This window comes from Microcebus murinus, chromosome 20 (genome assembly GCF_040939455.1).
Source record: "Microcebus murinus isolate Inina chromosome 20, M.murinus_Inina_mat1.0, whole genome shotgun sequence".
Taxonomy (NCBI): Eukaryota; Metazoa; Chordata; class Mammalia; order Primates; family Cheirogaleidae; genus Microcebus; species Microcebus murinus.
Window position 1 is genome coordinate 18,784,983 of NC_134123.1, and position 28,000 is coordinate 18,812,982.

Below are 28,000 nucleotides of genomic sequence, written 5' to 3' on the forward strand. Positions count from 1 at the left end.
TTATTACAAATGAGAAAAATGTTTATTAAGGAAACAATTTAACAGCTCTCCTTTAGCAGAATTTTACAGACTAAAGCACAACTTGAAGGCAAGTACATTTTCAATCAATAAGCTACACAGGGTGTTTACCCTACAATTGGAAAGTTGCAGAAGTTTGTGACATGCCACTATAAATGTAAGTGTTATTAAAAATTACAAATTGTTTGGTGATTATTTTGATAACCTCTTGAGCAGCAGCTCCTGCAAGGAAAAAAAAGAGAAAAGCAAAACTGTGAAGAGGAAATTTCAAGAGCTATGTAAAAATACTCAATTCAATGAAAGAAATCTTTTCTTTCCCAAAGCAAATGTGTTTCAAAGTGATCCACAACAGACACCGTTACCTTACTGCTGCAGTCCCCAACCTCTCAGGCAGAGGACCACAGCAGGAGGTGAGCAGCCGGCAAGCCAGCCAGCCAGTGAAGCTTCATCTGTATTTACAGCACTTGCATCACCACATAAGTTCCACCTCCTGTCAGATAGCGGTGGCATTAGATTCTCATAGGAGGTGGAACCTTTACTCTAAACTGCACATGCGAGGGATCTAGAGTGCACGCTCCTTCTGAGAATCTAGCGCCTGATGATCTAAGGTGGAGCTGAGATGGTGATGCTAGCGCTGGGGAGCGGCTGCAAATACAGATTATCATTAGCAGAGAGGTCTGACTGCACAGTAAATGTCATGTGCTTGAATCATCTGGAAACCATCCCCCTCCAGGTCTTGGAAAAATTGTCCTCAATGAAACCGGTCCCTGGTTCCAAAAAGGTTGGGGACCACTGCCTTACTGAGTCAATCAAAAATAAAAGACTATAATTCTCTATAACTACGTTATTAAAGGAAATCTATATAATAGTATGGTTGATCAAACTTTTTAAAGGATACACACTGGCATAAAAGATTCACCTTTTTGCTGCATTTGAATTTTATCATGTGTGTGTGCTTTACTTTTATAATAAAAGAGAAATATAGGCCGGGCTCAGTGGCTCATGCCTGTCATCCTAGCACTCTGAGAGGCTGAGGCGGGCAGATTGCTCTAGGTCAGGAGTTTGAAACCAACCCTGGCAAGAGCGAGACCCCGTCTCTACTATAAATACAAAGAAATTAATTGGCCAACTAATATATCTAGAAAAAATTAGCCGGGCATGGTGGCACATGCCTGTAGTCCCAGCTACTTGGGAAGCTGAGGCAGTAGGATCGCTTGAGCCCAGGAGTTTGAGGTTGCTGTGAGCTAGGCTGATGCCACGGCACTTACTCTAGCCTGGGCAACAAAGCAAGACTCTGTCTCAAAAAATATATATATAAATGTATTTGTAACATAGAAGGATCTATATTAAATAGTGCTAGACTGCTAAACCTACTCAAAACAAACAAAAGAAAAAGCAAAAAATTACCAAGAAAAAAAGTGCTGCATCTTTTATAACCTGAAGCTTCCTCTTTCCCAAATACTTGTTAACAAAATTTGAGACTCAATTGTGTACCAGATATGGTCCTAGGTACTAAGGATATAGTAGAGGAAAAAAGAAATCTGTTCACCTTCATGCTATTTTTTAGCAGAGAGAGATGTAAATAAATAAAATGTATAATATGTCAACTGACCAAAGGTGCTAAGGAGAAAAAGGGGGATATGAGTGCAAAAGATGAGGGGCTCAGTTTTAAATAGGGGAGTCAAGGATGGCCTCATTGGGAGCCGCAGAGGTGCCTTGAAGTGAGGAGGTATTATGGCCTTGTGCAAAATGAAGTAAAAAAACCTTCAATTTATACTTTTTTTTCTCATACAGGCAAGGCATGCAGTCATCCAACCTTTCTGGCTGTGTCTCTTCTCAGAATCTGGACTGAATATGAATAAATAATATTAAATAACTTGCCCCTTTCTGTGAATTGGCAGTTTATTTTGCTATTTTGGCAAAAGAGACTTGGTTTTAGTTTAAATTTTCCAGAACCAGGCTTTAATTTGGATTTGCTTAGAAGACAGTTTTCTTAGGTCTGTATCACTCGTTTACATCTTGAACACTCTGAATATTAATCAGACCTGGATCTGCCTTCAAAACATTAGTGATTTAGAAGGAAAACGTCACAAGCAAATAGCTCAGTGTGTAAGAGATCAAAGGCAAGAGAGTAATATTTTTGGAGCAGTATTATGCACTGAATGTTAGTGTCCTCCGAAAATTCATACGTTAAAATCCTAACCCTGGTCAATGTGATAGTATTAGGAGGTGCAGCTTTTGGTAGATACTTAGATCATGAGGGTAGAGCCCTCATGAATGGGATTAGTGCCCTTATAAAAGAGACCCCAGAGAGTTCTCCTGTCATTTATTCCACCACATGGGGACACAGTAAGAAGAGAGCGGTCTTTGAACCAGGAAGTAAGCTCTCATGAGACCCTGACCACACTAGCACTCAGATCTTAGACTTCTAGCCTCTAGAACTGTGAAAAATAAATTTCTGTTGTTTATAAGGACGTGGTATTCTGTTATAGCACCCGTGACTGAGACAAGGAGGAAGCAGAGTAAGAGAGGGAGGAAAAGGAAGTTTTTATGAAAGATGGCATTTTTGAATTAGGCCTTGAAGAACAGGTAGGTTTTCGACATGTAGGAAATAGACGTTTCTAAGCCAAATGGATCCAGAGGAGCAAAGATCTAGAAGCAGGAAATCAAAGAGCATTTCTGGGGGAAAACCAAGTAACTTGATAAAACCAAGGCTAGAAAAGCTGAGTGGAATCAGAACACAAGGTGTTCAATGTCAAGCTAAAATCGCTGGACTTGTTTTCTGAGGCCCATTATAGGGCATATATATGTACTGGTGGAGCAGAGGGTTCGTTGAGGGACATAGAGTTATGCTTTAGAAGGATTAATGACTCTTTAGGAGTTTAAGATGGATGGCAGTGGAAGAGATGGAAGGCAGGGAGACCAATATGGGGGCTACTGAATAATCTTAAACTCAATATAACATCCTGCTTCACAGACCTAATTAAAAGAGCTAAAATAGGCCGGGCGTGGTGGCTCACGCCTGTAATCCTAGCACTCTGGGAGGCCGAGGTGGGCGGATTGCTCAAGGTTAGGAGTTTGAAACCAGCCTGAGCAAAACCTCATCTCTACTAAAAATAGAAACAAATTAATTGACCAACTAAAAAATATATACAAAAAAGTAACCAGGCATGGTGGCTCATGCCTGTAGTCCCAGCTACTCGGGAGGCTGAGGCAGTAGGATTCACTTGAGCCCAGGAGATTGAGGTTGCTGTGAGCTAGGCTGATGCCACTCACTCTAGCCTGGGCAACAAAATGAGACTCTGTCTCAAAAAAAAAAAAAAAACAGCTAAAATAGTCAAGACAACAAAACTTCATATTAAAATAGTAACTACACTATGTAACAACAGTTAACAGTCTTCTCAGGTATGGAACTCACCCGCCAAGAATGCAGCAATTGTGTGTGGCTCAGCAGCTCCATATCGGCAACTATAAGAAATGATGGAGACATGCATTTAGTCTGGCCTTAAGACAGGCAGGGTATCTCTCTCATATGCCCTAAAAAATACTTACAATTCGTGGACATAATCATCTTTCACCATTACAGATAAGCCATATTCTTGAAGAAAGCCAGTGAGACAAGACTTCAACTTTCCTATATCGTCTTCAACTTGATAGTTAGACACCCCTAAAAATATAAATTAATTTTCATTAAAATAAATGTTATTCAAAATTATGGCTACTTCCTTTATTTAATCCAGTTTCAGGTGCTCTAGTCAAAACAGGTATGAAACTGAAGACAAAAATAATAGAAAGTATGAAACAAGTATTTGGAAATATCACAAACCTATAAATAAAGAGATGAACTAAAACCTAGTTAAAGTTCAAGTTTGATAAGTCTTTGTCCACTGCTTCATACCCAGTGTACAGAAAAGTATCTGGCACATAGTGCTCAATAATTACTTGATAAAAGAGCTGAATGAAAATAATGTCCTATTTATACCCTTTATAAAGATTATGGTCTTAGGAGTCTGAGGTTAAAGTGAACTACGATTGCACCTCTGTGCTCCAGCCTGAGTGACAGAGTGCGAACCCATCTCTAAAAAACAAAAACATTGTGGTCTTTATTGTCCACTTCTAAGAGACTAAATGACACCAAGGACATAAAGCTATAACAACAGGTAACATTTACTGAGCATTAAGATACTGGACACTGTTCTAAGTATTACACATATATATTTATTTAAGAGACAGGGTCACTATGTCTCTCAGACTGGTCTTGAACTCCTGGTCTCAAGCAATTCTCCTACTTCAGCCTCTCCAAATAGCTGGGACTGCAGCTGTGAGCCACCACACCAGCTTCCTTATATATTAATTTAATCCTCACAACATCCCTATGAGGTGGGAACAATTATCCCCATTTCGCAGACCAGAAAATTAACGTAAACCAAAACTACTTAACTCATAAATAGCAAAAGTAGGATATAAGCCCAGGCAGTTGTTTTTTTTTTTTTTTTTTTGAGACAGAGTCTTGCTTTGTTGCCCAGACTAGACTGAGTGCCGTGGCGTCAGCCTAGCTCACAGCAACCTCAAACTCCTGGGCTCAAGCAATCCTACTGCCTCAGCCTCCCAAGTAGCTGGGACTACAGGCATGCGCCACCATGCCCAGCTAATTTTTTTCTATATATATTAGTTGGCCAATTAATTTCTTTCCATTTTATAGTAGAGACAGGGTCTCGCTCTTGCTCAGGCTGGTTTTGAACTCCTGACCTTGAATGATCCGCCTGCCTTGGCCTCCCAGAGTGCTAGGATTACAGGCGTGAGCCACCACACCTGGCCAGCCCAGGCAGTTCTTAATGATTAAACTGTAATGTCTCCAAAGGTAAGCTATTATTACTACTGGAAGGAAAAATAAAATTAACATGATATTCAAGTATTACAAAAAAATCAATGTTTTTTAACACCTCTGGTTTAAAAACTACTATCATTATTCTTCCTCATAATAGTAATACCTGCCCTTTACCAAGCACTTACAAGGAGCTACTCAGTGTGGTAAGTGTTTTTTCATACATTGTATATTTAACCCTTATAATCCAAGAGTAGCTAATATTAGGGCTACTCCATAAATGAGATAACTGAGACTTGGAGGAAAATAGTGACTTACTCAAGGTCACAGAGATAGTGAGTGATATAGCTTGGATTGGAACCCAGGTTTAAAGTCTCCCACAATTATTCCCCAATAAACACCCCCTTTATGCCCTCATGTAATCTCCTCCCATTCTTAACCTAAGCTGGCCCTATAAAACCAATAGAATACAATGTAAGTGATGCTGAGTGACTTCCAAAGCTAGGACATAAAAAACCTTGTACCTTCCACCTGGGTCTTTTGGAATGTTAACTCTGGAGAAGCCAGTCACCATGAAAGAAGTCTACCCTAATACTGGCATGTTAAAAGGAAGTCCAAGTCATCCATGCAAAGAGAGATGCCTGATCAGCCTCTAGCTGTCCCAATATCTTACGGTGCCAGTCACATGAGTGAAAATGTATTCTTGGATGTCTAAGTCAAGCCTTCCGATGACTCCAGCCCCAGGCATTATGCAACTACATGAAACCCCCACTCCTCAATGAGAGCTGCCTAACTGAGCCGAGTCAATCCACAAAATCACAAGAGATTATTTTTTTAAACCACTAAGTTTTGAGGTAGTTTGTTATATAATACACAATCAAAATACTTTCTAATCAAGTAGTAATCATACAAATTAAGCAATACACAGTGTTTATTCCTTTTTTTTTCTTCTGGTAAGCTTGTTCATAAAGGCTATAAACTCTGGGGACATACTACATCAGTTGGCACAACAGGTTTTATGACACCCTTAGAGTGTGTTACTATGCAATAATCTTGCAAAATTATAACTATAATCAAGAATAAAGACATTCTGAGCAATCACATATCTTTGAGATCATGCCAATTCTCCAATGACTACATGTACAGATGATAAAAAATAGATACTACACAAAGGAATCTCTACATCATCAGAGTTCTGAGTTCAGAAGTCACTGGCATACTTCTTGTGGCTTTCCTATTCCACTAAATTATACTCGGTAAGTTTTAGTAGCAAACTATGGAAACTGACAGAAAAAAAAAAGTTTGAATCCTTCTATAAGCATTCAATAACGAACATTCCCCTGTAATAGTTTAGAACAAAATAGTACTTGCAGATAGTTACTTAAAATACAAATGGTAGTTCCTCTCCGCGGAGAACTACATGTAATTTGTTTACAATGTGAAATTCAAGCACAGACACCATGAGAACACCTTAATATTCAATTCAATTTAAATGTTTAGTCAAGATTTTATTATATTTGGTAATTCAATTGCTATTCTTACCTGGATATCTACCATGTTGTTTATGAAATCTATCAACAGCCCGTAACATTAAGTACAACACTATTTCATTATCTGGACTGTCCATGCTGGAAACTGAAAGAAAAAAAAATTCAGTATAATTTGGGTAATTTACCACAACATATAAACAACAAAGGTATGAATTTCCTACCGGTATATACTCAAGTTTCAGAATATAAGACAATTTTACCACAAAATTTAAATATATTTGTCACAATAAAATAGAAAATAGTAAATAATAACAAAATAAGAGATACATTAAAATATAATCCAGTGGTCCCATGGACTATTAGCTGGAGTCACACAATTTCTACCAAAGTAGGAAGATGCTGACTTTAATGCTTATTTATGTCATACAATAGACACAGTGACCTAAATATGATTTTAAGTACATATTAAGTTTTATATAATACATATATAAATTATAATTACTTAGATATATTCATAGGATAAAATTAGAGTATCAATATTTACAATATCTTTATATTATCACTATAAACTCAACACTATTATATACTATATATGAAAAAAATATTTCCATATCTTTTAAATTAATTTAAACTAACCTAGCATCAGATGGCTAGTATACTTACTAATTTCATCCTTGTTAATTGTATCCAAACCATATTCTTCAGCCAAGGATCGACATCTTACCACTCGAAGAAATGCAGAATTGCTGCCTGAACACAGGAAAGACGTTATGAAATTAATGGTTGTGATAGGTGAATGTTCTGAATCATAGGTCACTTTAGAATAGGAAATTTTGTGTATACCCTTCACAGACATGGGAATGTGAAAAACTGTCTTCTATTTGGCTCTAATGGTTAGCAGAGAAGGCACTAGAGCACACGACACCTTAAATTCGTATTAGTGACACTACAACCAGTTCAGCACTGAGTAAGAAGGTGATGGCACCTCTGTGCAACCAGTTTTCTTCCTTTTTTTTTTTTTTTTTTTTTTAATTTTTTACTCTTCATAACACCTGGAATGTGCAACCAGTTTTCAAGTGTAACATGGGGATAATACTGTTTATCTTTAGAGTCCTTCTGTGGATTAAATGTGACAACTGTATAAACTGTATACCTAGCACAATGCCTGATATGGCTCAATAAATAGTAGTATTCATCATTACTATGGATAAGTAGTCCTAAAGGAGAGAATGTGATATATTGTGCTGTTGGTATACATTTAAGGTTTTTTTTTAAATTTTGTATTATGAAAATTTTCAAGCATATCCAAAAGTAGATAGAACCAAATAATAATCCCTCAAATAACCAATATCGAACTTTTAATTTGGTATCATATAATCTAACTGAACAAACACTAAAACAGAAACAAGGTGGAAGCTAAGTAACGGAACAAAACACTATAACTGGCTGGGCGCAGTGACTCACTCCTGTAATCCTAGCACTCTGGGAGGCCGAGGCAGGTGGATTGCTCAAGGTCAGGAATTCGAAACCAGCCTGGGCAAGAGTGAGACCCCCGTCTCTACTATAAATAGAAATAAATTAATTGGCCAACTAAAATATGTAGAAAAAAATTAGCCAGGCATGGTGGCACATGCCTGTAGTCCCAGCTACTTGGGAGGCTAAAGCAGCAGGATTGCTTGAGCCCAGGAGTTTGAGGTTGCTGTGAGCTAGGCTGTCGCCAAGGCACTCACTCTAGTCTGGGCAACAAAGTGAGACTCTGTCTGAAAAAAAAAAACAAAAAACACTATACCTGAGCCTTAACAGGCATTGTGGAAAAGTCATGAAATGGAAGGCTTGCATAAATGTATTTTAAGGAGGGGGAGCATGAAAAATATAAAATTCTCCAGGAACTAGGGGCAGTAGAGTAGCTGCAGGGAAAAAAATCGTCAGATGGCATGTAAAATAGGATTTTTTATTATTCTGAAACTGACTCTTAGATAAAAGAAAATGCTTTTGGCTTACTGAGGAGTTACTAAGAAGACCTCAAGACTAACCACTCTGAAACTAGACAGCAAAGTTCTTACAGCCATTTAACACAGATCAAAATGAATATTTAAACCAATATTGTAAATGTATATATGACTTAAAACTTCACACCCAAAGTCTTGAGACAAAAAAAATTTCCCAAATTACTTAAAATTTAAAAGCTAAAAAGAATTCTGTATTAATGACAATTTTCAATTAATTGACCTTCATGCTTTTTTAGCATTGCCATAGGTTAGTATGCTCTACCTCTGACCCAGTCTTAAAATTTATGATGCTATGAGAGAAAAAAACCTTACCCAATAATTATGTGTTTCTATATCATTTAGACAATAGAAAATTTAAAATTTCAACCATTTAAAATTCCTGGGAACATTCCCTGTGGCACATTTTTATCACGAAAAATAAGGAAATTAATTTAAGGGGACTTACAGAGTAATTTTAATTCTTTCTCTGAAATGGACTCTGGTGCCTGTAAAGAGATAAATGCAGGTTTTGCTCCAGTTGCTCCAGGTAAGAGAGAAGGTTAACAAAGGGTGCAGCACAAAGCCAATCACTGTGAGATGGGGGGGCTTTCTCCAAGAGCTCAGAGAGCACTTTAAAAACACCTTGCCTTCCCATGAGGCAGGCAAGCGAGGGCTTCCGCTAAAGCAGCACAGAATCAGTGCCATGCCTTCGACCTCTAAACATCTTCTGGGTGGCATTATGTGCTCAGGCCTGGATGGAGACGTACCGTCAAAGGCACAGTGTGCCCAGCAGCTTACCTGGCCGATGGACTGCAACAATTTGGCAACATGATTACCCACAGCAGCAGCATCTTTCTTTGCTTTTTCACGGTAACTGGAAAAGAACAAAAAGCTATTATTAACAAATTTTTAAAATTAGCAACATTTAACTCATCACCATGGAATAAAAAATGTTCTTCCTTTTCATGACAAAATACAGGTCTGACAACATGTAGCCCTCCAGGAGAGCAGTTTTTAAGTTGGGTGCTGTTAGAGGGAGCCGTTAGAGGGTTTGAGTGGGCTCCGAGTCTCTCACCAACACTGGAAAGAGTCCCAGCCACTGACAGGTGCTGCTAGTAGCATTTCCTTGCCATTTGCACATTTTGTATGTTGTAAGACCTGTATTTTTTCATGAAAAGGAAGGAAATTGAAGGAGATAAGTTGTATTCCTCAGTAACATATTTTCTCAGATCCTTTATTAGAGAAGCCTACTGAAGAACACAGCTTATCTCCTTGAAGTCAAGTTCAAGGAAAGTAAAATTAAAACTGTCTAAAAAAGTAAAATTAAAACTGTCAAAAAAAAAAAAAAAAAAAAAACTGTCTATCTCCAAATTCACATAAAACTTTTCCTTAGGTCTATTTACATTTCACCCTCTATAAATGATCAGTGTTTAAGCTGACTACCTCCCAGGTAAGGTCATACTTCTATCCTCAATTGACCTTTCCCAAGTTTTTTTGTTTGTTTTTTTTAAAGAGGTGGAGGCTCACTATTTGAGACCCATCATTATAACAGTCTGTCTGGGTTCAAGTTAGTGATACCTGGATATCAGATATCTATCTATAATCATAGATTCTATACTTATGAAATGTTAATGATAAAAAAATTCATCAAAACTAAAGCCTGGCCGGACACAGTGGCTTATGCCTGTAATCTCAGCACTTTGGGAAGCCAAGGCAGAAGGATCGCTTGAAGCCAGGAGTTTGAGACCAGCCTGGCAACATAGTGACACTCCCATCTCTACAAATATATATAATTAGCCAGGCATGATAGCATGTGCCTCTAGTCCCAGCTACTCAGGAGGCTGAGGAGGAAGACTGCCTGAGCCCAGGTGTTCCAGGTTGCAGTGAGCAACGATCACACCACCGACCAGAAAAAAAAAAAAAAACACAAAAAAACCCTAAACCCTTTATGGTTTTAAGTTACAAATAAAAGGCAGTATAGGCCCATGGCTAAGAGTATAGGCTCTGGAGTTGGGTTTCACAGAGTTTAAATCTTGGGTCTGCCATTTACCAGCTATCTGACACTGAATAAGTTACCTTTTCTAAGCCCCCGTTTCCTCACCTATAAAATGGGGACAATAACAGTACTCTCTCATAGGCCTGTTGTGAAGCTCATATATATATTAAATTAGTTAATATATAGAATATTTCATAGCACAGAGTAAGCGATCAAATGTTAGGTTTTATCATGAAATATGCAAGAAAAAAATCTGCCTCCTGGGGATATATAGTAACCCTCTCAACTTTCCACTCAATTTTGCTTAGAACCTAAAAAAATAAAAATCTATTCCCTAAGATCTTTAGTTTATTTTTTATTTTGTTTTTTTGTTTTTTTTTCTTTTTTATCTTTAGTTTATTTTTAAAGCAATAAAGTTATAAATTTTCATTTGATTTTGGATAGGGTAATAAGATGCTTGTCTCAATATAATCAGATTTTGTCTGATACGGTTTAAAAACAGTGACTTACACGTTTTGAAGTTTTATATATTTGCTCGAATCTGCAATCATATCAGGAATTGTACCTCGAACAGGTAAATTTCCTTGACCCTCTTTGGCCACAAATTCCTTTAAGGCACGAGCTAAAATCCAAAATGATGGAGTCTAAAAGAATAGGAAAAAATTAAAATTATGTGGCATTTTATTTTGACCCAAAGTAAGTTTAGGAGGCACTATTTTTACTTTTGTTGTTGTTACCTGCTTGGTGATATTTATACAGCAATCATCATTAAATATATCTTCAATACTGCTTGGGATCTAACAAGGAACATAAAACATTTAGTTATACAGTATTAAGAATTTATGCATCTTTCTTTCTTTTCTTTTTTTTGAGACAGAGTCTCACTCTGTTGCCCAGACTAGAGTGCCGTGGTGTCAGCCTAGCTCACAGCAACCTCAAACTCCTGGGCTCAAGCGATCCTTCTGCCTCAGCCTCCCGAGTAGCTGGGACTACAGGCATGCGCCATGCCTGGCTAAATTTTTTTTTCTGTATATTTTTATCTGTCCAGCTAATTTTTTTCTGTATTTTTAGTAGAGATGGGGGTCTCGCTCTTGCTCAGGCTGGTTTTGAACTCCTGAGCTCAAGTGATTCTCCCGCCTTAGCTTCCCAGAGTATTAGGATTACAGGCGTGAGCCACCACACCCAGCCACAAAGCACATACTTTTAATTCACTCAGCAACACTACTTCATTGTCTCCAAAAAGCTGGTAATAATAGTTTATGTGTTTTCCTAACTTGAAAGGCAGCACTTTTGCTGTTTTAAATTATAAGAAAATCCTAACTTAAACTATCAGGTATGTTATTCTAAAGCTCTCCCAAAACCCACTGGTCAGACTTTAACAACAAAAACTATCTGAGTTATCCTCCAAACAATTGTTAAAGTATATAACATCATTAAGAACACCTTCCAGCCGGGTGTGGTGGCTCACACCTGTAATCCTAGCACTCTGGGAGGCCAAGGCGGGCAGACTGCTCGAGGTCAGGAGTTCGAAACCAGCCTGAGTGAGACCCGTCTCTACTAAAAATAGAAATTAATTGGCCAACTAATATATATAGAAAAAATTAGCTGGGCATGGTGGCACATGCCTGTAGTCCCAGCTACTCGGGAGGCTGACGCAGGAGGAGCCCAGGAGTTTGAGGTTGCTGTGAGCTGGGCTGATGCCACAGCACTCACTTTAGCCTGGGCAACAAAGTGAGACTCTGCCTCAAAAAAAAAAAAAAAAACAAAACAAAAAAAGAACACTTTCCATTATATCCAAATAATTACTATCTGAAGCAAATGCAGGATAAAAAATTTAACTTTTCAGGCAACACTATTTTGGACCTGCAAAATATCACCTTCATTATATAATTTCTATCCCCAAGCTGTTACTATTTACAAATCATGTACTTTAAATAATGTCTATAAATTATTGAATCACTATCGTATGCTGAAGCACTGACATCCATTTTAACTCAGGAACAACACAGAATCTTTTTTTTTTTTTTTTTTTTTGAGACAGAGTCTCACTTTGTTACCCAGGCTAGAGTGCTGTGGCATCAGTCTAGCTCACAGCAACCTCAAACTCCTGGGCTCAAGCAATCCTTCTGCCTGAGCCTCTCGAGTAGCTGGGACTACAGGCATGTGCCACCATGCCCAGCTAATTTTTCTATATATATTAGTTGACCAATTAATTTCTTTCTATTTATAGTAGAGATAGGGTCTTGCTCTTGCTCAGGTTGGTTTCGAACTCCTGACCTTGAGCAATCCGCCCGCCTTGGCCTCCCAGAGAGCTAGGATTACAGGTGTGAGCCACTGCACCCGGCCAACACAGACTCTTAAAACAAGATTCAAGCTATTATATATCAGAGATATTTATTTCTAACTATACATTTAGGAAATATTAAATAGGCTGATCATGGTTGTCATGCCTATAATCCTAGCACTCTGGGAGGCCAAGGGAGGAGGATCACTTGAGGCCAAGAGTTTGAGACCAGCCTGAGCAAGAGCGAGACCCCCATCTCTACTAAAAATAGAAAAAAATAGGCAGTCATGGTGGTGCTTGACTATAGTCCCAGCTACTCAGGAGGTTAAAGCAGGAAGATCTCTTGAGCCCAGGAGTTTGAGGTTACAGTGATCTATGATGACACCACTGCACTCTAGCCTGCATAACAAAGCGAGACCCTGTCTCAAAAAATAAATAAATCATTATAATCAACTATTTCATATCTGAGGACTTCAGAAAACAACCTGCTTATATAAATCCTTCAGCAAGTCTTCTAATACCTGAGTTATATTTAATGCTGTGTTCACATTTTTAATAGCTTCTTCAAAATTCTCTTCATCTTCTGGAGTCCCATTTTCATTCTTTAGAATTCCTATTAAAATAAGAAATTATTAGCAAACAAATGCCCTTTTCTTCTCACTCCATTATTTCCCCAACATTATAGAAATAACCTTGTCAGATTCTGCAGGGAAGATCAGTATAATGAACCTTAAGAAGAAGCATGGTTCATCGTTAGTTCTTCTTACAACTATACAAGGAGTGGCTCCTTAACTTCACCAGAGGAAAAGTAAAATAAAAGCTCATGATGGCATCATCTGACAAAGTTGTTAACAGAAACCCAATAAACATTTACTTTAAGCAATTTTCTTTTCAAACTTTATATAATACTTAATCACATCCCATAATATTACCTTGTCTAATCAAATCTCTGAAGTCCTCTTTTTCTTTATACGTTTTAGGTATTCGTCCATTTGTCTAAATTGGTTAAAAATTTTAAAAATCTAGTTATAAAAACTCAAATTATGGAAATTGAGAGTCCAAAGTTTCCCCCATTCACTACACGAGATTTCATCAACAAATATATACCTAAGTGAAATCTGAGGCTCACCCAACAGAAAACAGAAACCGTGGGCCATTTATCTACATTCATTCCCCACTGCCAGTTTCATCATGACATCTATTCAAATTTCATTTTACTAATAAAAATATCAATATCAAAAGAGAAACTGCTAGATTTAAATTCTAAAAGCATCCATTTACCCTACAACCCTATAAGGAAAAAAATTATTCTCCCATTGCCCTCCAAGGAAATCTTTAGTAATAAATTGAAAACACAGTCACATATAGAATTTCTTTTTTAAAAAAGGACATACTTCATTATACCACTGTGCTAAATATTTAGCTACGATCACAATCCATGGAGTATGGCTATGGTCCTAAAAATGAAAGACAAATCAAAGAAAATGTCAATATCAGTTAATTCTTCACTATATCTCATTATCAACAAATTCAACAATATTTATGAACTCTTAATATATGCAGAATAATGAATAGAGGAAAATGAACTAGGCTAATACAAAGAGCTTTATAAATTTTTCTAGAGGCAGTGTCCAATTTAACCCTGATATGTCAAGTTTATACTATAATTGCTCCCATTTTACCAGCAAGAAAACAGTCTCAAAGACTACCACCCAGGGGGGCAGGTATATACATACATAATGAGTGAGATGTGCACCATCTGGGGAATGGTCATGCTGGAAACTCAGACTTGTGGGGGGCGGGGAGGAAAGGCATTTATTGAAACCTTAAAATCTGTACCCCCGCTGGAAACTCAGACTTGTGGGGGGAGGGGGGAAAATGGTATTTATTGAAACCTTAAAATCTATACCCCCATAATATGCCAAAATAAAAAAAAATTAAAAAAAAAATCTGTACCCCCATAATATGCCAAAAAAAAAGACTACCACCCAAAAACACAGCTTGAATGTTTTGATTTCAGATACCAATCTTAGAGTAAAAAAGATCCTTTCTGTGTTTTCTGATGAACCAAATAAACACCTGCTTTTTCATTAACATGTAAGTGGGGAAAAATACATATACTCTTTAAATTATATAGTCTATTATAAATATTATTTCTATAGAAATAGAAATAATGAAATATACAATTGCCTTGGTAATTTCCAAACACTAAAAACAGGTTTCAAGAGGAATCCATTTTTATAAACACCCCCAAATTCAAACTATTTTTAAAAGTACATCTATTTGTTTAGAAAATGGTCATAAAGAGGGCTTCTGGGATATGTTAATGTCCAATTTCTTGTCCTGCATGGTGATTATACAGATATGTTCAGTATATGTACTTTCCTTCAATAAAGCTTTTTTTAACTTTGGGGGAAAATTTATTAAAAATAAATAAGGTATTCACATGCTGCTGTAGGAAAAAAAAAATAAATAAATAAATAAATAAATAAGGTAAAATGTTTGTACTATGTAATATGGATGACAGGATATGAAGGTTCATAGTATTTTCTCATTTGGGTATAATTCAAAAACATTAGGTTTAAAAAAAAGTTTTACATCTATCTAATCTATAAATGTAAGGTTATACACACTACAAACCTTTTTTTCCATATGTTCCAAATCATAGGACTGAAAATGTTCTCTCAGTTCAGGAAATGGCTTATCTAGTCGTAGATCCTCTAATGCATTATCTGGATGAGATTCTATTACTGTGAAACAAATAATTCCAAAAGATAAACTTGATTTTTTTAGCAATACTGATGGCAATACACTACTTAATAGTACCTTAGGAAATCCTGGTAGCTCAGGAAGAGAAAATCTTTAATTTTTTTTTTGGGGGGGGGGGACAGTCTCACTCTGTTGCCTGGGCTAGAGTGCCGTGGCATCAGCCTAGCTCACAGCAACTTCCAACTCCTGGGCTGAAGTGATCCTCCTGTGTCAGCCTCCCGAGTAGCTAGGACTACAGGCATGTGCCACCGTGCCTGGCTAATTTTTTCTATATATATTTTTAGTTGTCCAGCTAATTTCCTTCTATATACTTTTTTAGTAGAGACAGGGTGTTGCTCTTGCTCAGGCTGGTCTAGAACTCCTGAGCTCAAACGATCCTCCTGCCTCAGCCTCCCAGAGTGCTAGGATTACAGGTGTGAGCCACCACACTCGACCTTTTTAATTTTTAAATGGGCATAGAGCCTATAGGTTTTATTTTCCACTGTATTATTAAGGTATAATTTAATATAGTAAAATGTACAAATCTTAAGTGGACTATAAGTTTTAGTAAAACTGAGATTCCTCTGGAACAGAATTTGTTCCTATAATTGGAAAAGCTCACAATTGACAAAGTGTATATACACACAGATAACAACTAACAACCCACACTTCCTCCTCTTGTGGTCTTCAACAGACAGCATTCTGTCTACCTCAAACTCCTCCCTAGAAACCTGATGGTCATCCTTGACTTTTTGATTCCTTGGCCCCAACATCAGTCACTCCCCACTCCTAATCTCACTCTGTACACTGCTCTCTACATGGGGAAGTCTGGGAGAGTGCATAATTTTAGTGAGTAATTAGAGCTAGGCCCATTTCTGTCACTTGCTAACTAAGTGACCTTAGGCAAATAACTTAATCTCTCTGCCTCAGTATCATCTGTAAAAAGCAGATATAATAGTATCCACAGGTTGAGTATATCTTATCTGAAATGCTTTGGACCAGAAGTGTTTTGAATTTTGGTTTTTTCAGATTTTGGAATATTTGAAGAATACTTCAAGATATTTGAAGAATATCCCTATCTGGGTAGCAGGTAGGGATATCCTGAATCAAATTCAGATTCACTCTAACCTCCCACACATTTATTATCCTCTACAAGAGTGGCTAATCATTATAGTTTAACATTCAATTCCATTGAGAATACTGTTTTAAGATAGCTAATATGGTTTTAAGATTTTCAATCTGAAATACAAAGATAAAGAATGTTCTGGCTCTTAGTCAAAAATTTTGCTAACCAAAATACTCCACTCTCTGAATATTAATGTTACTCAAGATTTAGCTTTAATACCGGATACAATGTAAAAACACAGACTTCTAAATACATACCAGTTGAGCAACCGTAATCCAAAATTAGGAAATCTAAAATGCCCCAATGAGTATTTTCTTTGAACCACATGTCAGTGCTCAAAATGTTTTGGATTGTGGAGCATTTCTGATTTCAGATTTTTGGATTAGGGATGCTCAAACTATACCTTATAAAGTTTTTTTTTTTTTGAGACAGAATTTCACTTTGTTGCCCAGGCTAGAGTGAGTGCCATGGCATCAGCCTAGCTCACAGCAACCTCAATCTCCTGGGCTCAAGCGATCCTACTGCCTCAGCCTCCCAATTAGCTGGGACTACAGGCATGCACCACCATGCCCGGTTAATTTTTTCTATATATATTTTTAGTTGGTCAATTAATTTCTTTCAATTTTTGGTAGAGACAGGGTCTTGCTCAGGCTAGTTTCGAACTCCTGACCTTGAGCAATCCGCCCACCTCAGCCTCCCAGAGAGCTAGGATTACAGGTGTGAGCCACCGCCGAAAGTTTTTAGAAAGAGTAAATGAAATAATGCACGTAAGGGCAGGTTCATAGCTAGCAATGTTAACCTTCAGTATTATCTACCCCTTTTCCTTCAAGTTAGAGAGCTCTCACTCTCTCTCTCACCTAGACCACTGGAAATTTCCTACTTCTACCTCCAATCTTTGCCCTATTAAATCCATTCATTCTCCACTCAACTTCAGAGTGACCCATTTAAAATAAAATTTTTACCCTGTCACTCTCCCACTTACAACTCTTAAATGCCCCACCACTGCCACCCAGAAGTTTATGCTAACAAGCACTCCCTAACTCCCCACACAGATACTACTCCTCAGTGATGCTACCAATGCCAATGGCTATTATTGCCCTAGCAGAGTGCCTGACTCATAGGTGCCACAAAATAAACACTTTCTTGAGTAAATAAAGGTCACTGTATGAGTACCAAAAGAAAATTTTATAATGTTCTAAGATTAAAATTTTATAAGTTGGCCAGGCGCGGTGGCTCATGCCTGTAATCCTAGCACTCTGGGAGCCTGAGGCAGGTGGATTGCTCAAGGTCAGGAGTTCGAAACCAGCCTGGGCAAGAGCAAGACCCCATCTCTACTATAAATACAAAGAAATTAATTGGCCAACCAATATATATAGAAAAAATTAACCGGGCATGTGGCACATGCCTATAGTCCCAGTTACTTGGGAGGCTGAGGCAGAGGATTGCTTGAGCCCAGGAGTTTGAGGTTGCTGTGAGCTAGGCTGACGCCACAGCACTCACTCTAGCCTGGGCAACAAAGTGAGATTCTGTCTCAAAAAAAAAAAAAAAATTATAAGTAAAGGGCTAATAACAACCCTGAGGTGATGCAAGTCTGTCTATTTATGACTTAGGTCTTCTATAACAGTTACCTTGGGAAAAGCAGTTAGGTAAATGCCTTGCTTATTGTGTGAAATTGCACCTGACCTGGGGAATCTAAAGCCTGCATGAAAATGGAATAAAAGATTGGCAGGGAAAAAGGTGACTTCTATGGGTCAAGGTGACCCGGCACACTCCTGTGGCAGCCACACAAGCCCTATATGGGTTAGGGACAAAAAAAGCTAGGTACCTGCATAGATGTTAGGTCTCCTAATAAGACAAAGCTATACCTGTTGTATCTCCTGCTTTGTGTCCTTCTATAATCCTATATAAAGGAAACAGTAGATTAAAACCTATTCTTCAGTCTATCACTTTGAATCGTAACCAGAGATGTGCTGCCACAAATTTACTTTGTAATTTAAAATTGACTTTCTAAATTGTCAAGTTTCTAAAATTATAGTGAATGCAACCTATAGTAAGCCCATATGCTCAACAATTTTACCTGGATGTTCTTTTATAATGATCCTCATATAACCAACTAATCCATATGTCCTACAGATCAAGAGAGGGATTTGGGAATTCCACAGGACATCTGCTAAACGTAGTAAGGTACTGTAAAAAAAAAAAAAAAAAAAAAAAAGCAAAATAAATAAGAACATAAGCAATGGAAATATATGCCAAACATTAAACATGCTAAACATGAAAATGTCTTAAAATAAAGCAAATGTCGTACTAAATAATAAATGCAAAGATATATCCACTGCATTTACATAAGCAGGTCAAGAATACACTGAAAATCAAACAATTCCACAAGGCTGTAGTCTCAAAGAAAATATATCTTTTGGACTAGAGGGATATGAAACCCTAGTTTGTCATTTAATGCAGAATTTATTTTTTTTTTTTGAGTCAGAGTATCACTCTGTTTCCCAGGCTAGAGTGCCATGGCATCAGCTTAGCTCACAGCAACCTCAAACTCCTGGGCTCAAGTGATCCTCCTGCTTCACCCTCCCAAGTAGCTGAGACTACAAGCACACGCCACCGTGCCCAGCTAATTTTTTCTATTTTTAGTTGTTTGGTTAATTTTCTTTCTTTTTAGTAGAGACGGGGTCTCACTCTTGCTCAGGCTGGTCTCGAACTCCTGAGCTCAAGCAATCCTCCCATCTCAGCCTCCCAGAGTGCTAGGATTACAGGCATGAGCCACTGTGCCCGGCCTCTAACTAGTTTTTAATTACTAAAACATAACCAATGGTCAGTTTAACTGCTCTTAATATATCCAAAAAAGTTTCACATCTCTGTATTTTTCTCTTCCCCATCTTTTCAATGCTAGATGATTTATAAGAGATTCAAATTAAAGGTTTCTATAGAATTTAAGAATTTTAAAAATCATGTCTTCGTGCAGAGGAAATAAAACTATGCAAATCTAAAATTGAAATAAAAACATATTAACAAAAAAATTTACCTTTCAGGAAGCTGAGTTGCAACCACAACAGTAAACCTACAGAAAAATGAAGGATCATTGTCTAGAAGGTTTTCTGGACTCTAAATAGGACAGGGGAAAAAAATCCAACAATTTCACAATCATAGTAAACATGACAGAAATAGTTAAGATATTTTAGAACAAATAAGGCAACAAATCCAACTCCAACTAAACATAAATGATATAAAGATTGAAAATTGTAAATTTCTAATCCTTATTAAAAAATTTTACTTCACCACAGACATAATAATGTGTATACATATATACCTCTTCCACAAAACTTCCAGAGACATCGTTATTTAATTCTTGTAAGAATTCCATGGCAGCTTGAGCTCGGTTCTTTTGAAAAACAAAACATTTAACTTGAATTAGAAAAAACTTGGTCATGACATAATTTTCCAATTTATAGATCAGGCAAATACACTGTAACACTATCCAAACTTCATGCAACTCTGCTTCCCTAAGTGTTTAAACAAAGACTCAACCAGAATATTACTTAAAGCTAAACCATTATTATCCAAAGTCATTTAACAACCACATTTCTTCCTGATTTGTATAAGCAAATATAAATTAAAAAAAAAAAAAGAAAAAAAAAAAAAAACAACCACATTATTTCGATGGTACTTTTCTGATTAGGCAAATGACCAAAAAACTCTGGGTAGCAGGCAGGAATATCCTGGATCAAGTTCAGACTCACTCTAACCTCCCACATCTGCAATCCTGTACAACAGTGGTTAATCATTACAGTCACATTCAATTCCATTAATGAATATTGCATTAAGTTTACTGATATGGTTTTAAGATTTTCAATTTGAAATACAAAGATAAAGAACATTCTGGCTAACTCTTAGTTAAAAATTTTGTTAACCAGAAAACTCCACTCTCTGAATATTAATGTTACCCAAGATTTAGCTTTAATACAGGATACAGGAGGCCAAAGCAGGAGGATTGCTTGAACTCAGGAGTTCGAGACCAGCCTGAGCAAGGGCAAAACCCCGTCTCTACTAAAAAATAGAAAAAATTAGCCAGGCAACTAAAAATAGAAGAAAAAAATTAGCTGGGCATGGTGTCGCGTGTCTGTAGTCCCAGCTACTCGGGAGGCTGAGGCAGAAAGATCACTTGAGCCCAGGAGTCTGAGGTTGCTGTGAGCTAGGCTGACACCACAGCACTCTAGCCTGGGCAACAGAGTGAGACTCTCTCAAAAAAGAAAAAAAAACAGGATACAAAATGTGAATACACAGATTTCTAAATACTTAAGCTATCAAACATGTAAAGATTTACAAAATTAGAAAAATCAGTTAACTTTTTTCTCTGAGAAATAACGAGCTCTTTTAAAGTCAAAGCTTTTCGGCCGGGCGCGGTGGCTCACGCCTGTAATCCTAGCTCTTTGGGAGGCCGAGGCGGGCCAGATTGCTCAAGGTCAGGAGTTCAAAACCAGCCTGAGCAAGAGCTAGACCCTGTCTCTACTATAAATAGAAAGAAACTAATTGGCCAACTGATATATATATAAAAATTAGCCGGGCATGGTGGCGCATGCCTGTAGTCCCAGTTACTTGGGAGGCTGAGACAGAAGGATGGCTCGAGCCCAGGAGTTTGAGGTTGCTGTGAGCTAGGCTGACGCCACGGCACTCACACTAGCCTGGGAACAAAGCGAGACTCTGTCTCAAAAAAAAAAAAAAAAAAAAAGTCAAAGCTTTTCTACAACTATTTGTACCCATAATTATGTACCCACAATAATTTAAAAAAAATACAGTCAAAGCTTCTCAAGCAATAAAATACAGTGGCATCATTAGATGCTCATACACAACAATATTTTATAACAAAATGATTATTTACCTTGCCAATACTGCTTCTGTGAAGAAAGAAACTAAAGTGGACAGAATAAAAAATGTTAAGATTTAACAGTAAAGGAAAAGTTGTTTGTAATGGCATGTATATTTCATTCATAGTATAAAACAAAATATATTTGGTTACAGATTGTAATAGTTTCCCTGGAGGAAGAAAACTGGATGAAACTTATAAACAAAGATAGGCTAACTGGCCAGGTATAGTGACTTATGCCTGTAATTCTAGCACTTTAGGAGGTTTGAGAATAACCTAGGCAACATAGTGAGATCCTGTCTCTAGAAAAAAATTTTTAAAAAAATAGACTAATAAATCAATGTTTCCCAAAGTATCCAAAATATTAACAGAAAAAGGTACCCTGGCTAAAAACAAGGAAATACCATATGCTATATATCTTTTTTGGAAATTCATAATATATGATATTAAAGTCTTACAGTAAAGAAGTTTTAACATCATTTAACACATTCCCAAACTCATTTGACCATTGGCCCACTTAAGAGCTACTAACATTCCCCAGTACCAGTGTTCCATGCACAACCCTCGGTGTATTGAACCATTTGTCTTTGCAGGTAACTGTAACAGACTTATCCAGGTTTCCTCCTACACATATCCTCAACATATCTTGAGCCCCAAGTATGAGGCTGCTGATCAGAGTCAGAGTGCCATTTTTCAGCACAAGCTCACTGGCTCTATAAGAAGAAATCTTATTCTTATCATATCCTGCTCTAACCAAACAAATAAAGATAACAAAACTTTCTCTTGATACATATCAATAAAAGGGCTGTGTTGTGAATAGCAGAAACTTGTACTACCGAAAAAAAAGATATCAAAACTAAATTATGAGGCCAGGCGTGGTGGCTCACGTCTGTAATCCTAGCACTCTGGGAGGCCAAGGCAGGCAGATTGCTCGAGGTCAGGAGTTCAAAACCAGCCTGAGCAAGAGTGAGACCCCGTCTCTACTATAAATAGAAAGAAATTAATTGGCCAACTAAAAATATATAGAAAAGGCTGGGTGCGGTGGCTCACAACTGTAATCCTAGCACTCTGGGAGGCCAAGGCAGGCGGATTGCTCGAGGTCAGGAGTTCAAAACCAGCCTGAGCAAGAGTGAGACCCCATCTCTACTATAAATAGAAAGAAATTAATTGGCCAAGTAATATATATAGAAAAAATTAGCCAGGCATGGTGGTGCATGCCTGTAGTCCCAGCTACTCGGGAGGCTGAGGCAGCAGGATTGCTTCAGCCCAGGAGTTTGAGGTTGCTGTGAGCTGGGCTGATGCCACGGCACTCACTCTAGCCTGGGCAGGAAAGCGAGACTCTGTCTCAAAAAAAAAAAAAAAAAAACTAAATTATGGGCCAGGTGCAGTGGCTCACACCTATAATCCTAGCACTCTGGGAGGCCGAGGCAGGAGGATTGCTAAAGCTCAGGAGTTCAAGACCAGCCTGAGGAAGAGTGAGACCCCGTTCTCTACTAAAAATAGAAAGAAATTAATTGGCAGACTAAAAATATATAGAAAAACATCAGCCAGGCATGGTGGCGCATGCCTGTAGTACCAGCTACTCAGGAGTCTGAGGCAGGAGGATTGCTCGAGCCCAGGAGTTTGAGGTTGCTGTGAGCTAGGCTGATGCCATGGTAGTCTAGCCCGGGCAACTCTGTCTCAAAAAAAACCCAAAAACTAAATTCTGGCTTTCCTTATATTGACTCATTGGTGTCACTTACTGACAAATACAATGAGAGATCCCAAACAAATCCAAATTTGAGAATGCTCTCAAAGTCTAAATATGATAATCATTAAAGAATACACAGGTCATCTTTAAAACAGCATTTTTATAGAGACAATATAGAAAGAGATATACAGGGCTAAGCTTAAAAGAGACCACAAATAAAAGGTATTGTTTTTATTATTCTTGTAATTCAAAAATACAATTATTGTTAATTATATACTAACACCTAGGAATCAATGCAAGGGTTTAGAAAGTGTCTAGATTTCACAAATAAAGGAATAATGACTATTTCCTTTATATTAATAAATTAACACAGTAATGATAGGTACCTTTTATTAACAGCCTATCTGCCAGATGCTATGCACTTTACCTATATAAACTCATTTCCTTCTCACCATAATCCCAAACACAAGGATGATATCCACCAGACAGTCAAGTCACCCTGATCGAGGTCAAGCTAAGATGCAAGACTTGCCCTCTCATGACAGTGCACTGCCTTCCCTAACATGTATATATTTGAAAAGAACAGAACATACTTATTTCCGACATCTTCTCCGCTGACCTGATTTCCATCAATAACTGTAAATGAACCAATACCTGGGAGACAAAACAGAGTCAGTCAAGAATATGTATTTCTAGGGAAAAACCTTAAAGAAGTAAATGTAGAACACAACCAAAAAACTACATTACCTGGTAGTACCAAGTTTTTAAGAATCTCAGTTCCTGTGGCTGTTGCATTTATTACGCAAACATGAGCAGATTCTAAAGCTTCTTGCCCATGATCACCCCACAACCTACAAAACAAGACACAAATTCAACATTTTCAAAACTTTCATGAAAATACAACTTTATCTGAATAGTAAACTTTAAAGTGTTTTTGCATAGAGTAACTGATGTGATAACCACAGTAAACATGGGGTACAGGAACAGATGTTATTGTAGGGACTGCACAGAGAAGTAAGCTAAGACATGGACAGGCTGACGCTTTGCATGGTTGGGGGGCCCAGGGAAGGGTCAAATCAGAACTAGAAACTTGGTCATCTCACTCCTTATCCATTACCCTTTCAAACCAGATAACTTATAGAACATACAGTCTTTAGACATACTCATTAACATTAAACAAGTGTCTTGGGCCGGGCGTAGTGGCTCATGCCTGTAATCCTAGCACTGTGGGAGGTAGAGGCAGGAGGATCGCTCAAGGTCAGGAGTTCGAAACCAGCCCAAGCAAGAGCGAGACCCCCTCTCTACTAAAAATAGAAAGAAATTAATTAGCCAACTAAAAATATATAGAAAAAATTAGTTGGGCATGGTGGTGCATGACTGTAGTCCCAGCTACTCGGGAGGCTGAGGCAGAAGAATTGCTTGAGCCCAGGAGTTTGAGGTTGCTGTGAGCTAGGCTGATGCCACGGCACTCACTCTAGCCTGGGCAACAAAGTGAGACTCTGTCTCAAAAAAAAAAAAAAAAAAAAGTGTCTTGGGCTTAAAACCTCGTCTATTCTCTATTTCATTTCTTCTTAAGTTATACGGATCCAGTGCATTTAAGATCTTGAAATAGGGCTTATCACTGTGACATCTGCAACAGTGAGCAAAAGCTTTACCAAAAAAACTAATTATCTGAAAAGACTCACATCACCTTCTACAGGAGTGCTTTAAAATCTAACACCAATGAACATTCTAAAAACACAATCAACAAATACATACATAAACAAACATAAAGATATAATAAGAATTAGAACGTGTTATAATCTCATTCACACTGGCATATTAACAGGGCAAGGTACATGATCAGACACGTATCATGGCATCTGGGCCAATCTGGTTACCTTCACTCAGAAAACCCATTAACTAATTTATCGTTTCTTATCAGTATAAGAAGTATAGTGGGAGCTCAAATCATTAGAGAATTGACATAGCCAGATAGGTATTAGCAGCCCAGAGGACTGATCGACTTTAATGTGACTTCCTTGTCACCTGATCTAAAGCAGATTATCCTTTATTGTGTAGCCAGTATGCCCTCCTGAGCACATCACAAGCAACTGCCTCATTTGGTTCTTTTATTTGCTAAGCATCTATCTCTCCACTGCACTATAAGCTCCATAAGGGCCCAAACCACCCCCTACATTCACCACTAGAGCCCCAGTGCCGAGCACAGTGCCTTGCTTATGGTAGGTGATCACTAACCAGCTGTCAAACAAATGGAGGAATAGCCTCCAAGAACCGGATGGACAATAAGCATCTGTTTTTCCACGAAAGCGGGACACACAGAAGACACCTGACATATATGGCTGATAAATGCTAATGCTTTAGTAGTTAAGACTGAATTTAACTACTTCGGTACAGCACTCACTGGTCGCAAAATTTGCCCATAGCCGGCACTCATAGTCCGCTCGATAGTTTGTGCTGTGCATTGATGACGAATCCATTTTGCTCTTGTGTGATGAGGAAAACTTTAAAGCACTGAAAGCTTGTTTTACTTTACAAGCAGTTTTACTTGTAATGTAAATCAGAATAGGTAACATACACATATATGTTTTCATTATGTTGTTTTTAAATGTTCACGATTTTATTTTGATAAATGGAAAATTAGAAAAGTCGTATCACAGCTGTCGGCTAAAGTCGACACTTGGCTGTGCGTGTTCATCTGCGGCTGTCGACTATAGTCGACACTCACACCAAAGTGGTCAAGAATACTGGTACACCTCAAGCCAAGGCACTGTGGCGTGTGCCTGTAGTCCCAGCTACTTGGCAGGCTGAGGCAGGAGGATTGCTTGAGCCCAGGAGTTCTAGGCTATAGTGTACTATGATCATACATGTGAATGGCCATTGCACTCCAGCCTGGGCAACATATCAAGACACCCCACCTCCAAAAAAAAAATACAAAGAATATTGGTGCATCTCTAGGTAACATGTTTCAAGAAGAGGTCAAACAAGAAATCAATCCTCTCTATTCTCTTGCTGGCCTAAGGAGAGCCAGGGTCCTGCTGAGTGTTGCCTGGCCAAACAACTTTTCTTCTAACTGCTTCCCTCTGACACTTCAAAACCAATAACCAGTTCTCACTATGAAAGGTAAAGTTTGGTCCTTAAATGGAATAGACTCAGCAAAACCCTCTTTTGTTACATTTGCTTACTAACCTCACTTATCATCTCAGCTGTCACATATGGCTATATCTGCATTCAAAACAAAAGAACTCCAAGAATTTACAAGAAAATTTAAGTTGGGTATAAGGCCTCTGTCACCTTGTTTCTTTCCCTAAAAGTTTGGAAGCAGAGTGATGTGACTGAGTACCAGCTCTGAAAAACCAGAAGGTCCTGAGTTTATATCCTGGCTCAAAAACATGGAGCACTCTGGGCAAGTTAACTAACCTCTCCAAGACTCAGTTTCCCCATGTGTAAAATAGAGGAAATGGTTGCCTTCAAGGGTGCTCTTAGAATTCAGTCCCTTGGCCAGGCGTGGTGGCTCACACCTGTAATCCTAGCACTCTAGGAGGCCGAGGCAGGAGGATCGCTCAAGGTCAGGAGTTTGAGAGCAGCCTGAGCAAGAGTGAAACCCCTCTCTACTAAAAAAAAATAGAAAGAAATTAGCTGGACAACTAAAAATATATGTAGAAAATATTAGCCGGGCATGGTGGCACATGCCTGTAGTCTCAGCTACTCAGGAGCCTGAGGCAGGAATATTGCTTGAGCCCAGAATTTGAGGTTGCTGTAAGCTAGGCTGATGCCATGGCACTCTAGCCCAGGCAAGAGAGACTCTGTCTCAAAAAAAAAAAAAAAAGAATTGAGTGCCTAACATCCCGCCCCTCCCCAATATAGCACTAAGCTACTGGTGCAAATGGATGTTCCAGTCTTTAGGGACATACTATAATTTCTCTTGTCTTAGAGGCTCCAGGAAGGAGGGAAGCCAAGGAATTTTGTTACCCCCATTGCTTCAACACATAGAAGATGCTCAATAAAGTGCAAGGCAAAAAGGCAAGGGTGGGGAAGTAACCAAGGACCGGTCTGATGGTTTAGGCCCGCACTGTCTATTAAGGTCGCCCCTAGCCACATATGGCTTCTAAGCACTAGAAATGAGGCTAGTCTTGATTGAGATGTGCTGTAAGTGTAAAATAGCCTACTCCTAAGACAGTATGAAAAAAAAAGTAAATTAACTCAATAACTTTTTATATTGATTACGTGATGAAATGGTAATATTTTGGACATACTGAGTTAAATAAACCATATTATAAAATTAATTTCACCTGTTTCTTTTTAACTGTTAAATGCCCCTGCTAGAAAATTTGTAATTATATATGCTGGTCACATGAGACAAGCATTACCTTACTATTGGACAGCGCTGGCTTAGAACAATACCTAACACTCGGTGCCGTTCTCGGCGGCTAGGATGGGGTACTACTGATCCCCCCCATTTTGCAAAACGCGGAGCCCAGGCGCAGCGAGGCAGGGCCGGTAGCCGCCCCGGGGACCCGGCTGATGCTGGGGACCGCGCCCCTCGCACCGCACACCACTGGGGGGCGCGCCCCTCGGGGGTAAGGGGGTCCTGGCCCTCGCAGAGCACCCCGGCCCCTGGCGGGAGACGACAGCGCCAGGTCCCCGCGCCCGGGACGGCCCGGCCCGGCCTGGCGGGAGGCCTGAGGAAGGCCCGACCGCGCGAGCCGGGCGCTTAGGCCCGGCGGGAACGCAGAGAAGCCCGCCGGCCCGCCCTCTGCTCAGTGAGCCCCAGCTCACCTCAGCTGCCGGTCATACTTCTGCTCCTTGAGCAGCTTCCCCGGCTGCGCCATGGCCGCGCCCGCCGCGCGGAGAACAGCAGAGCTCCTACCCAGCGCCGCCACCAGCTCCACACGCACGCAGGCGCACTGGGCGCTCGGCCGCCGCCGCGGCCTCCTGCGCGCCGCCCGCAGGGGGCGCCGC

At 38.8% G+C, this 28,000-nt stretch overlaps 1 protein-coding gene across 1 annotated transcript; it reads right to left on the reverse strand.

The window, feature by feature from the left end:
• NAE1 (NEDD8 activating enzyme E1 subunit 1) lies at window positions 1-27,971 on the reverse strand. The gene is made up of 20 exons (XM_012742471.2): window positions 27,818-27,971; window positions 23,786-23,889; window positions 23,632-23,692; window positions 21,364-21,394; window positions 19,795-19,866; window positions 19,510-19,589; window positions 18,553-18,662; window positions 15,242-15,351; window positions 13,996-14,058; window positions 13,534-13,597; window positions 13,123-13,214; window positions 11,055-11,114; window positions 10,828-10,961; window positions 9,120-9,195; window positions 8,788-8,827; window positions 6,997-7,083; window positions 6,386-6,478; window positions 3,571-3,685; window positions 3,437-3,486; window positions 1-240 (listed from the first exon to the last, which is right to left on the reverse strand). The coding sequence occupies exons 1-20, from the start codon at window positions 27,868-27,870 to the stop codon at window positions 131-133; spliced, it is 1,605 nt and encodes a 534-aa protein (XP_012597925.1). The 5' UTR covers window positions 27,871-27,971; the 3' UTR covers window positions 1-130.
• Window positions 27,972-28,000: the final 29 nt, after the last annotated feature.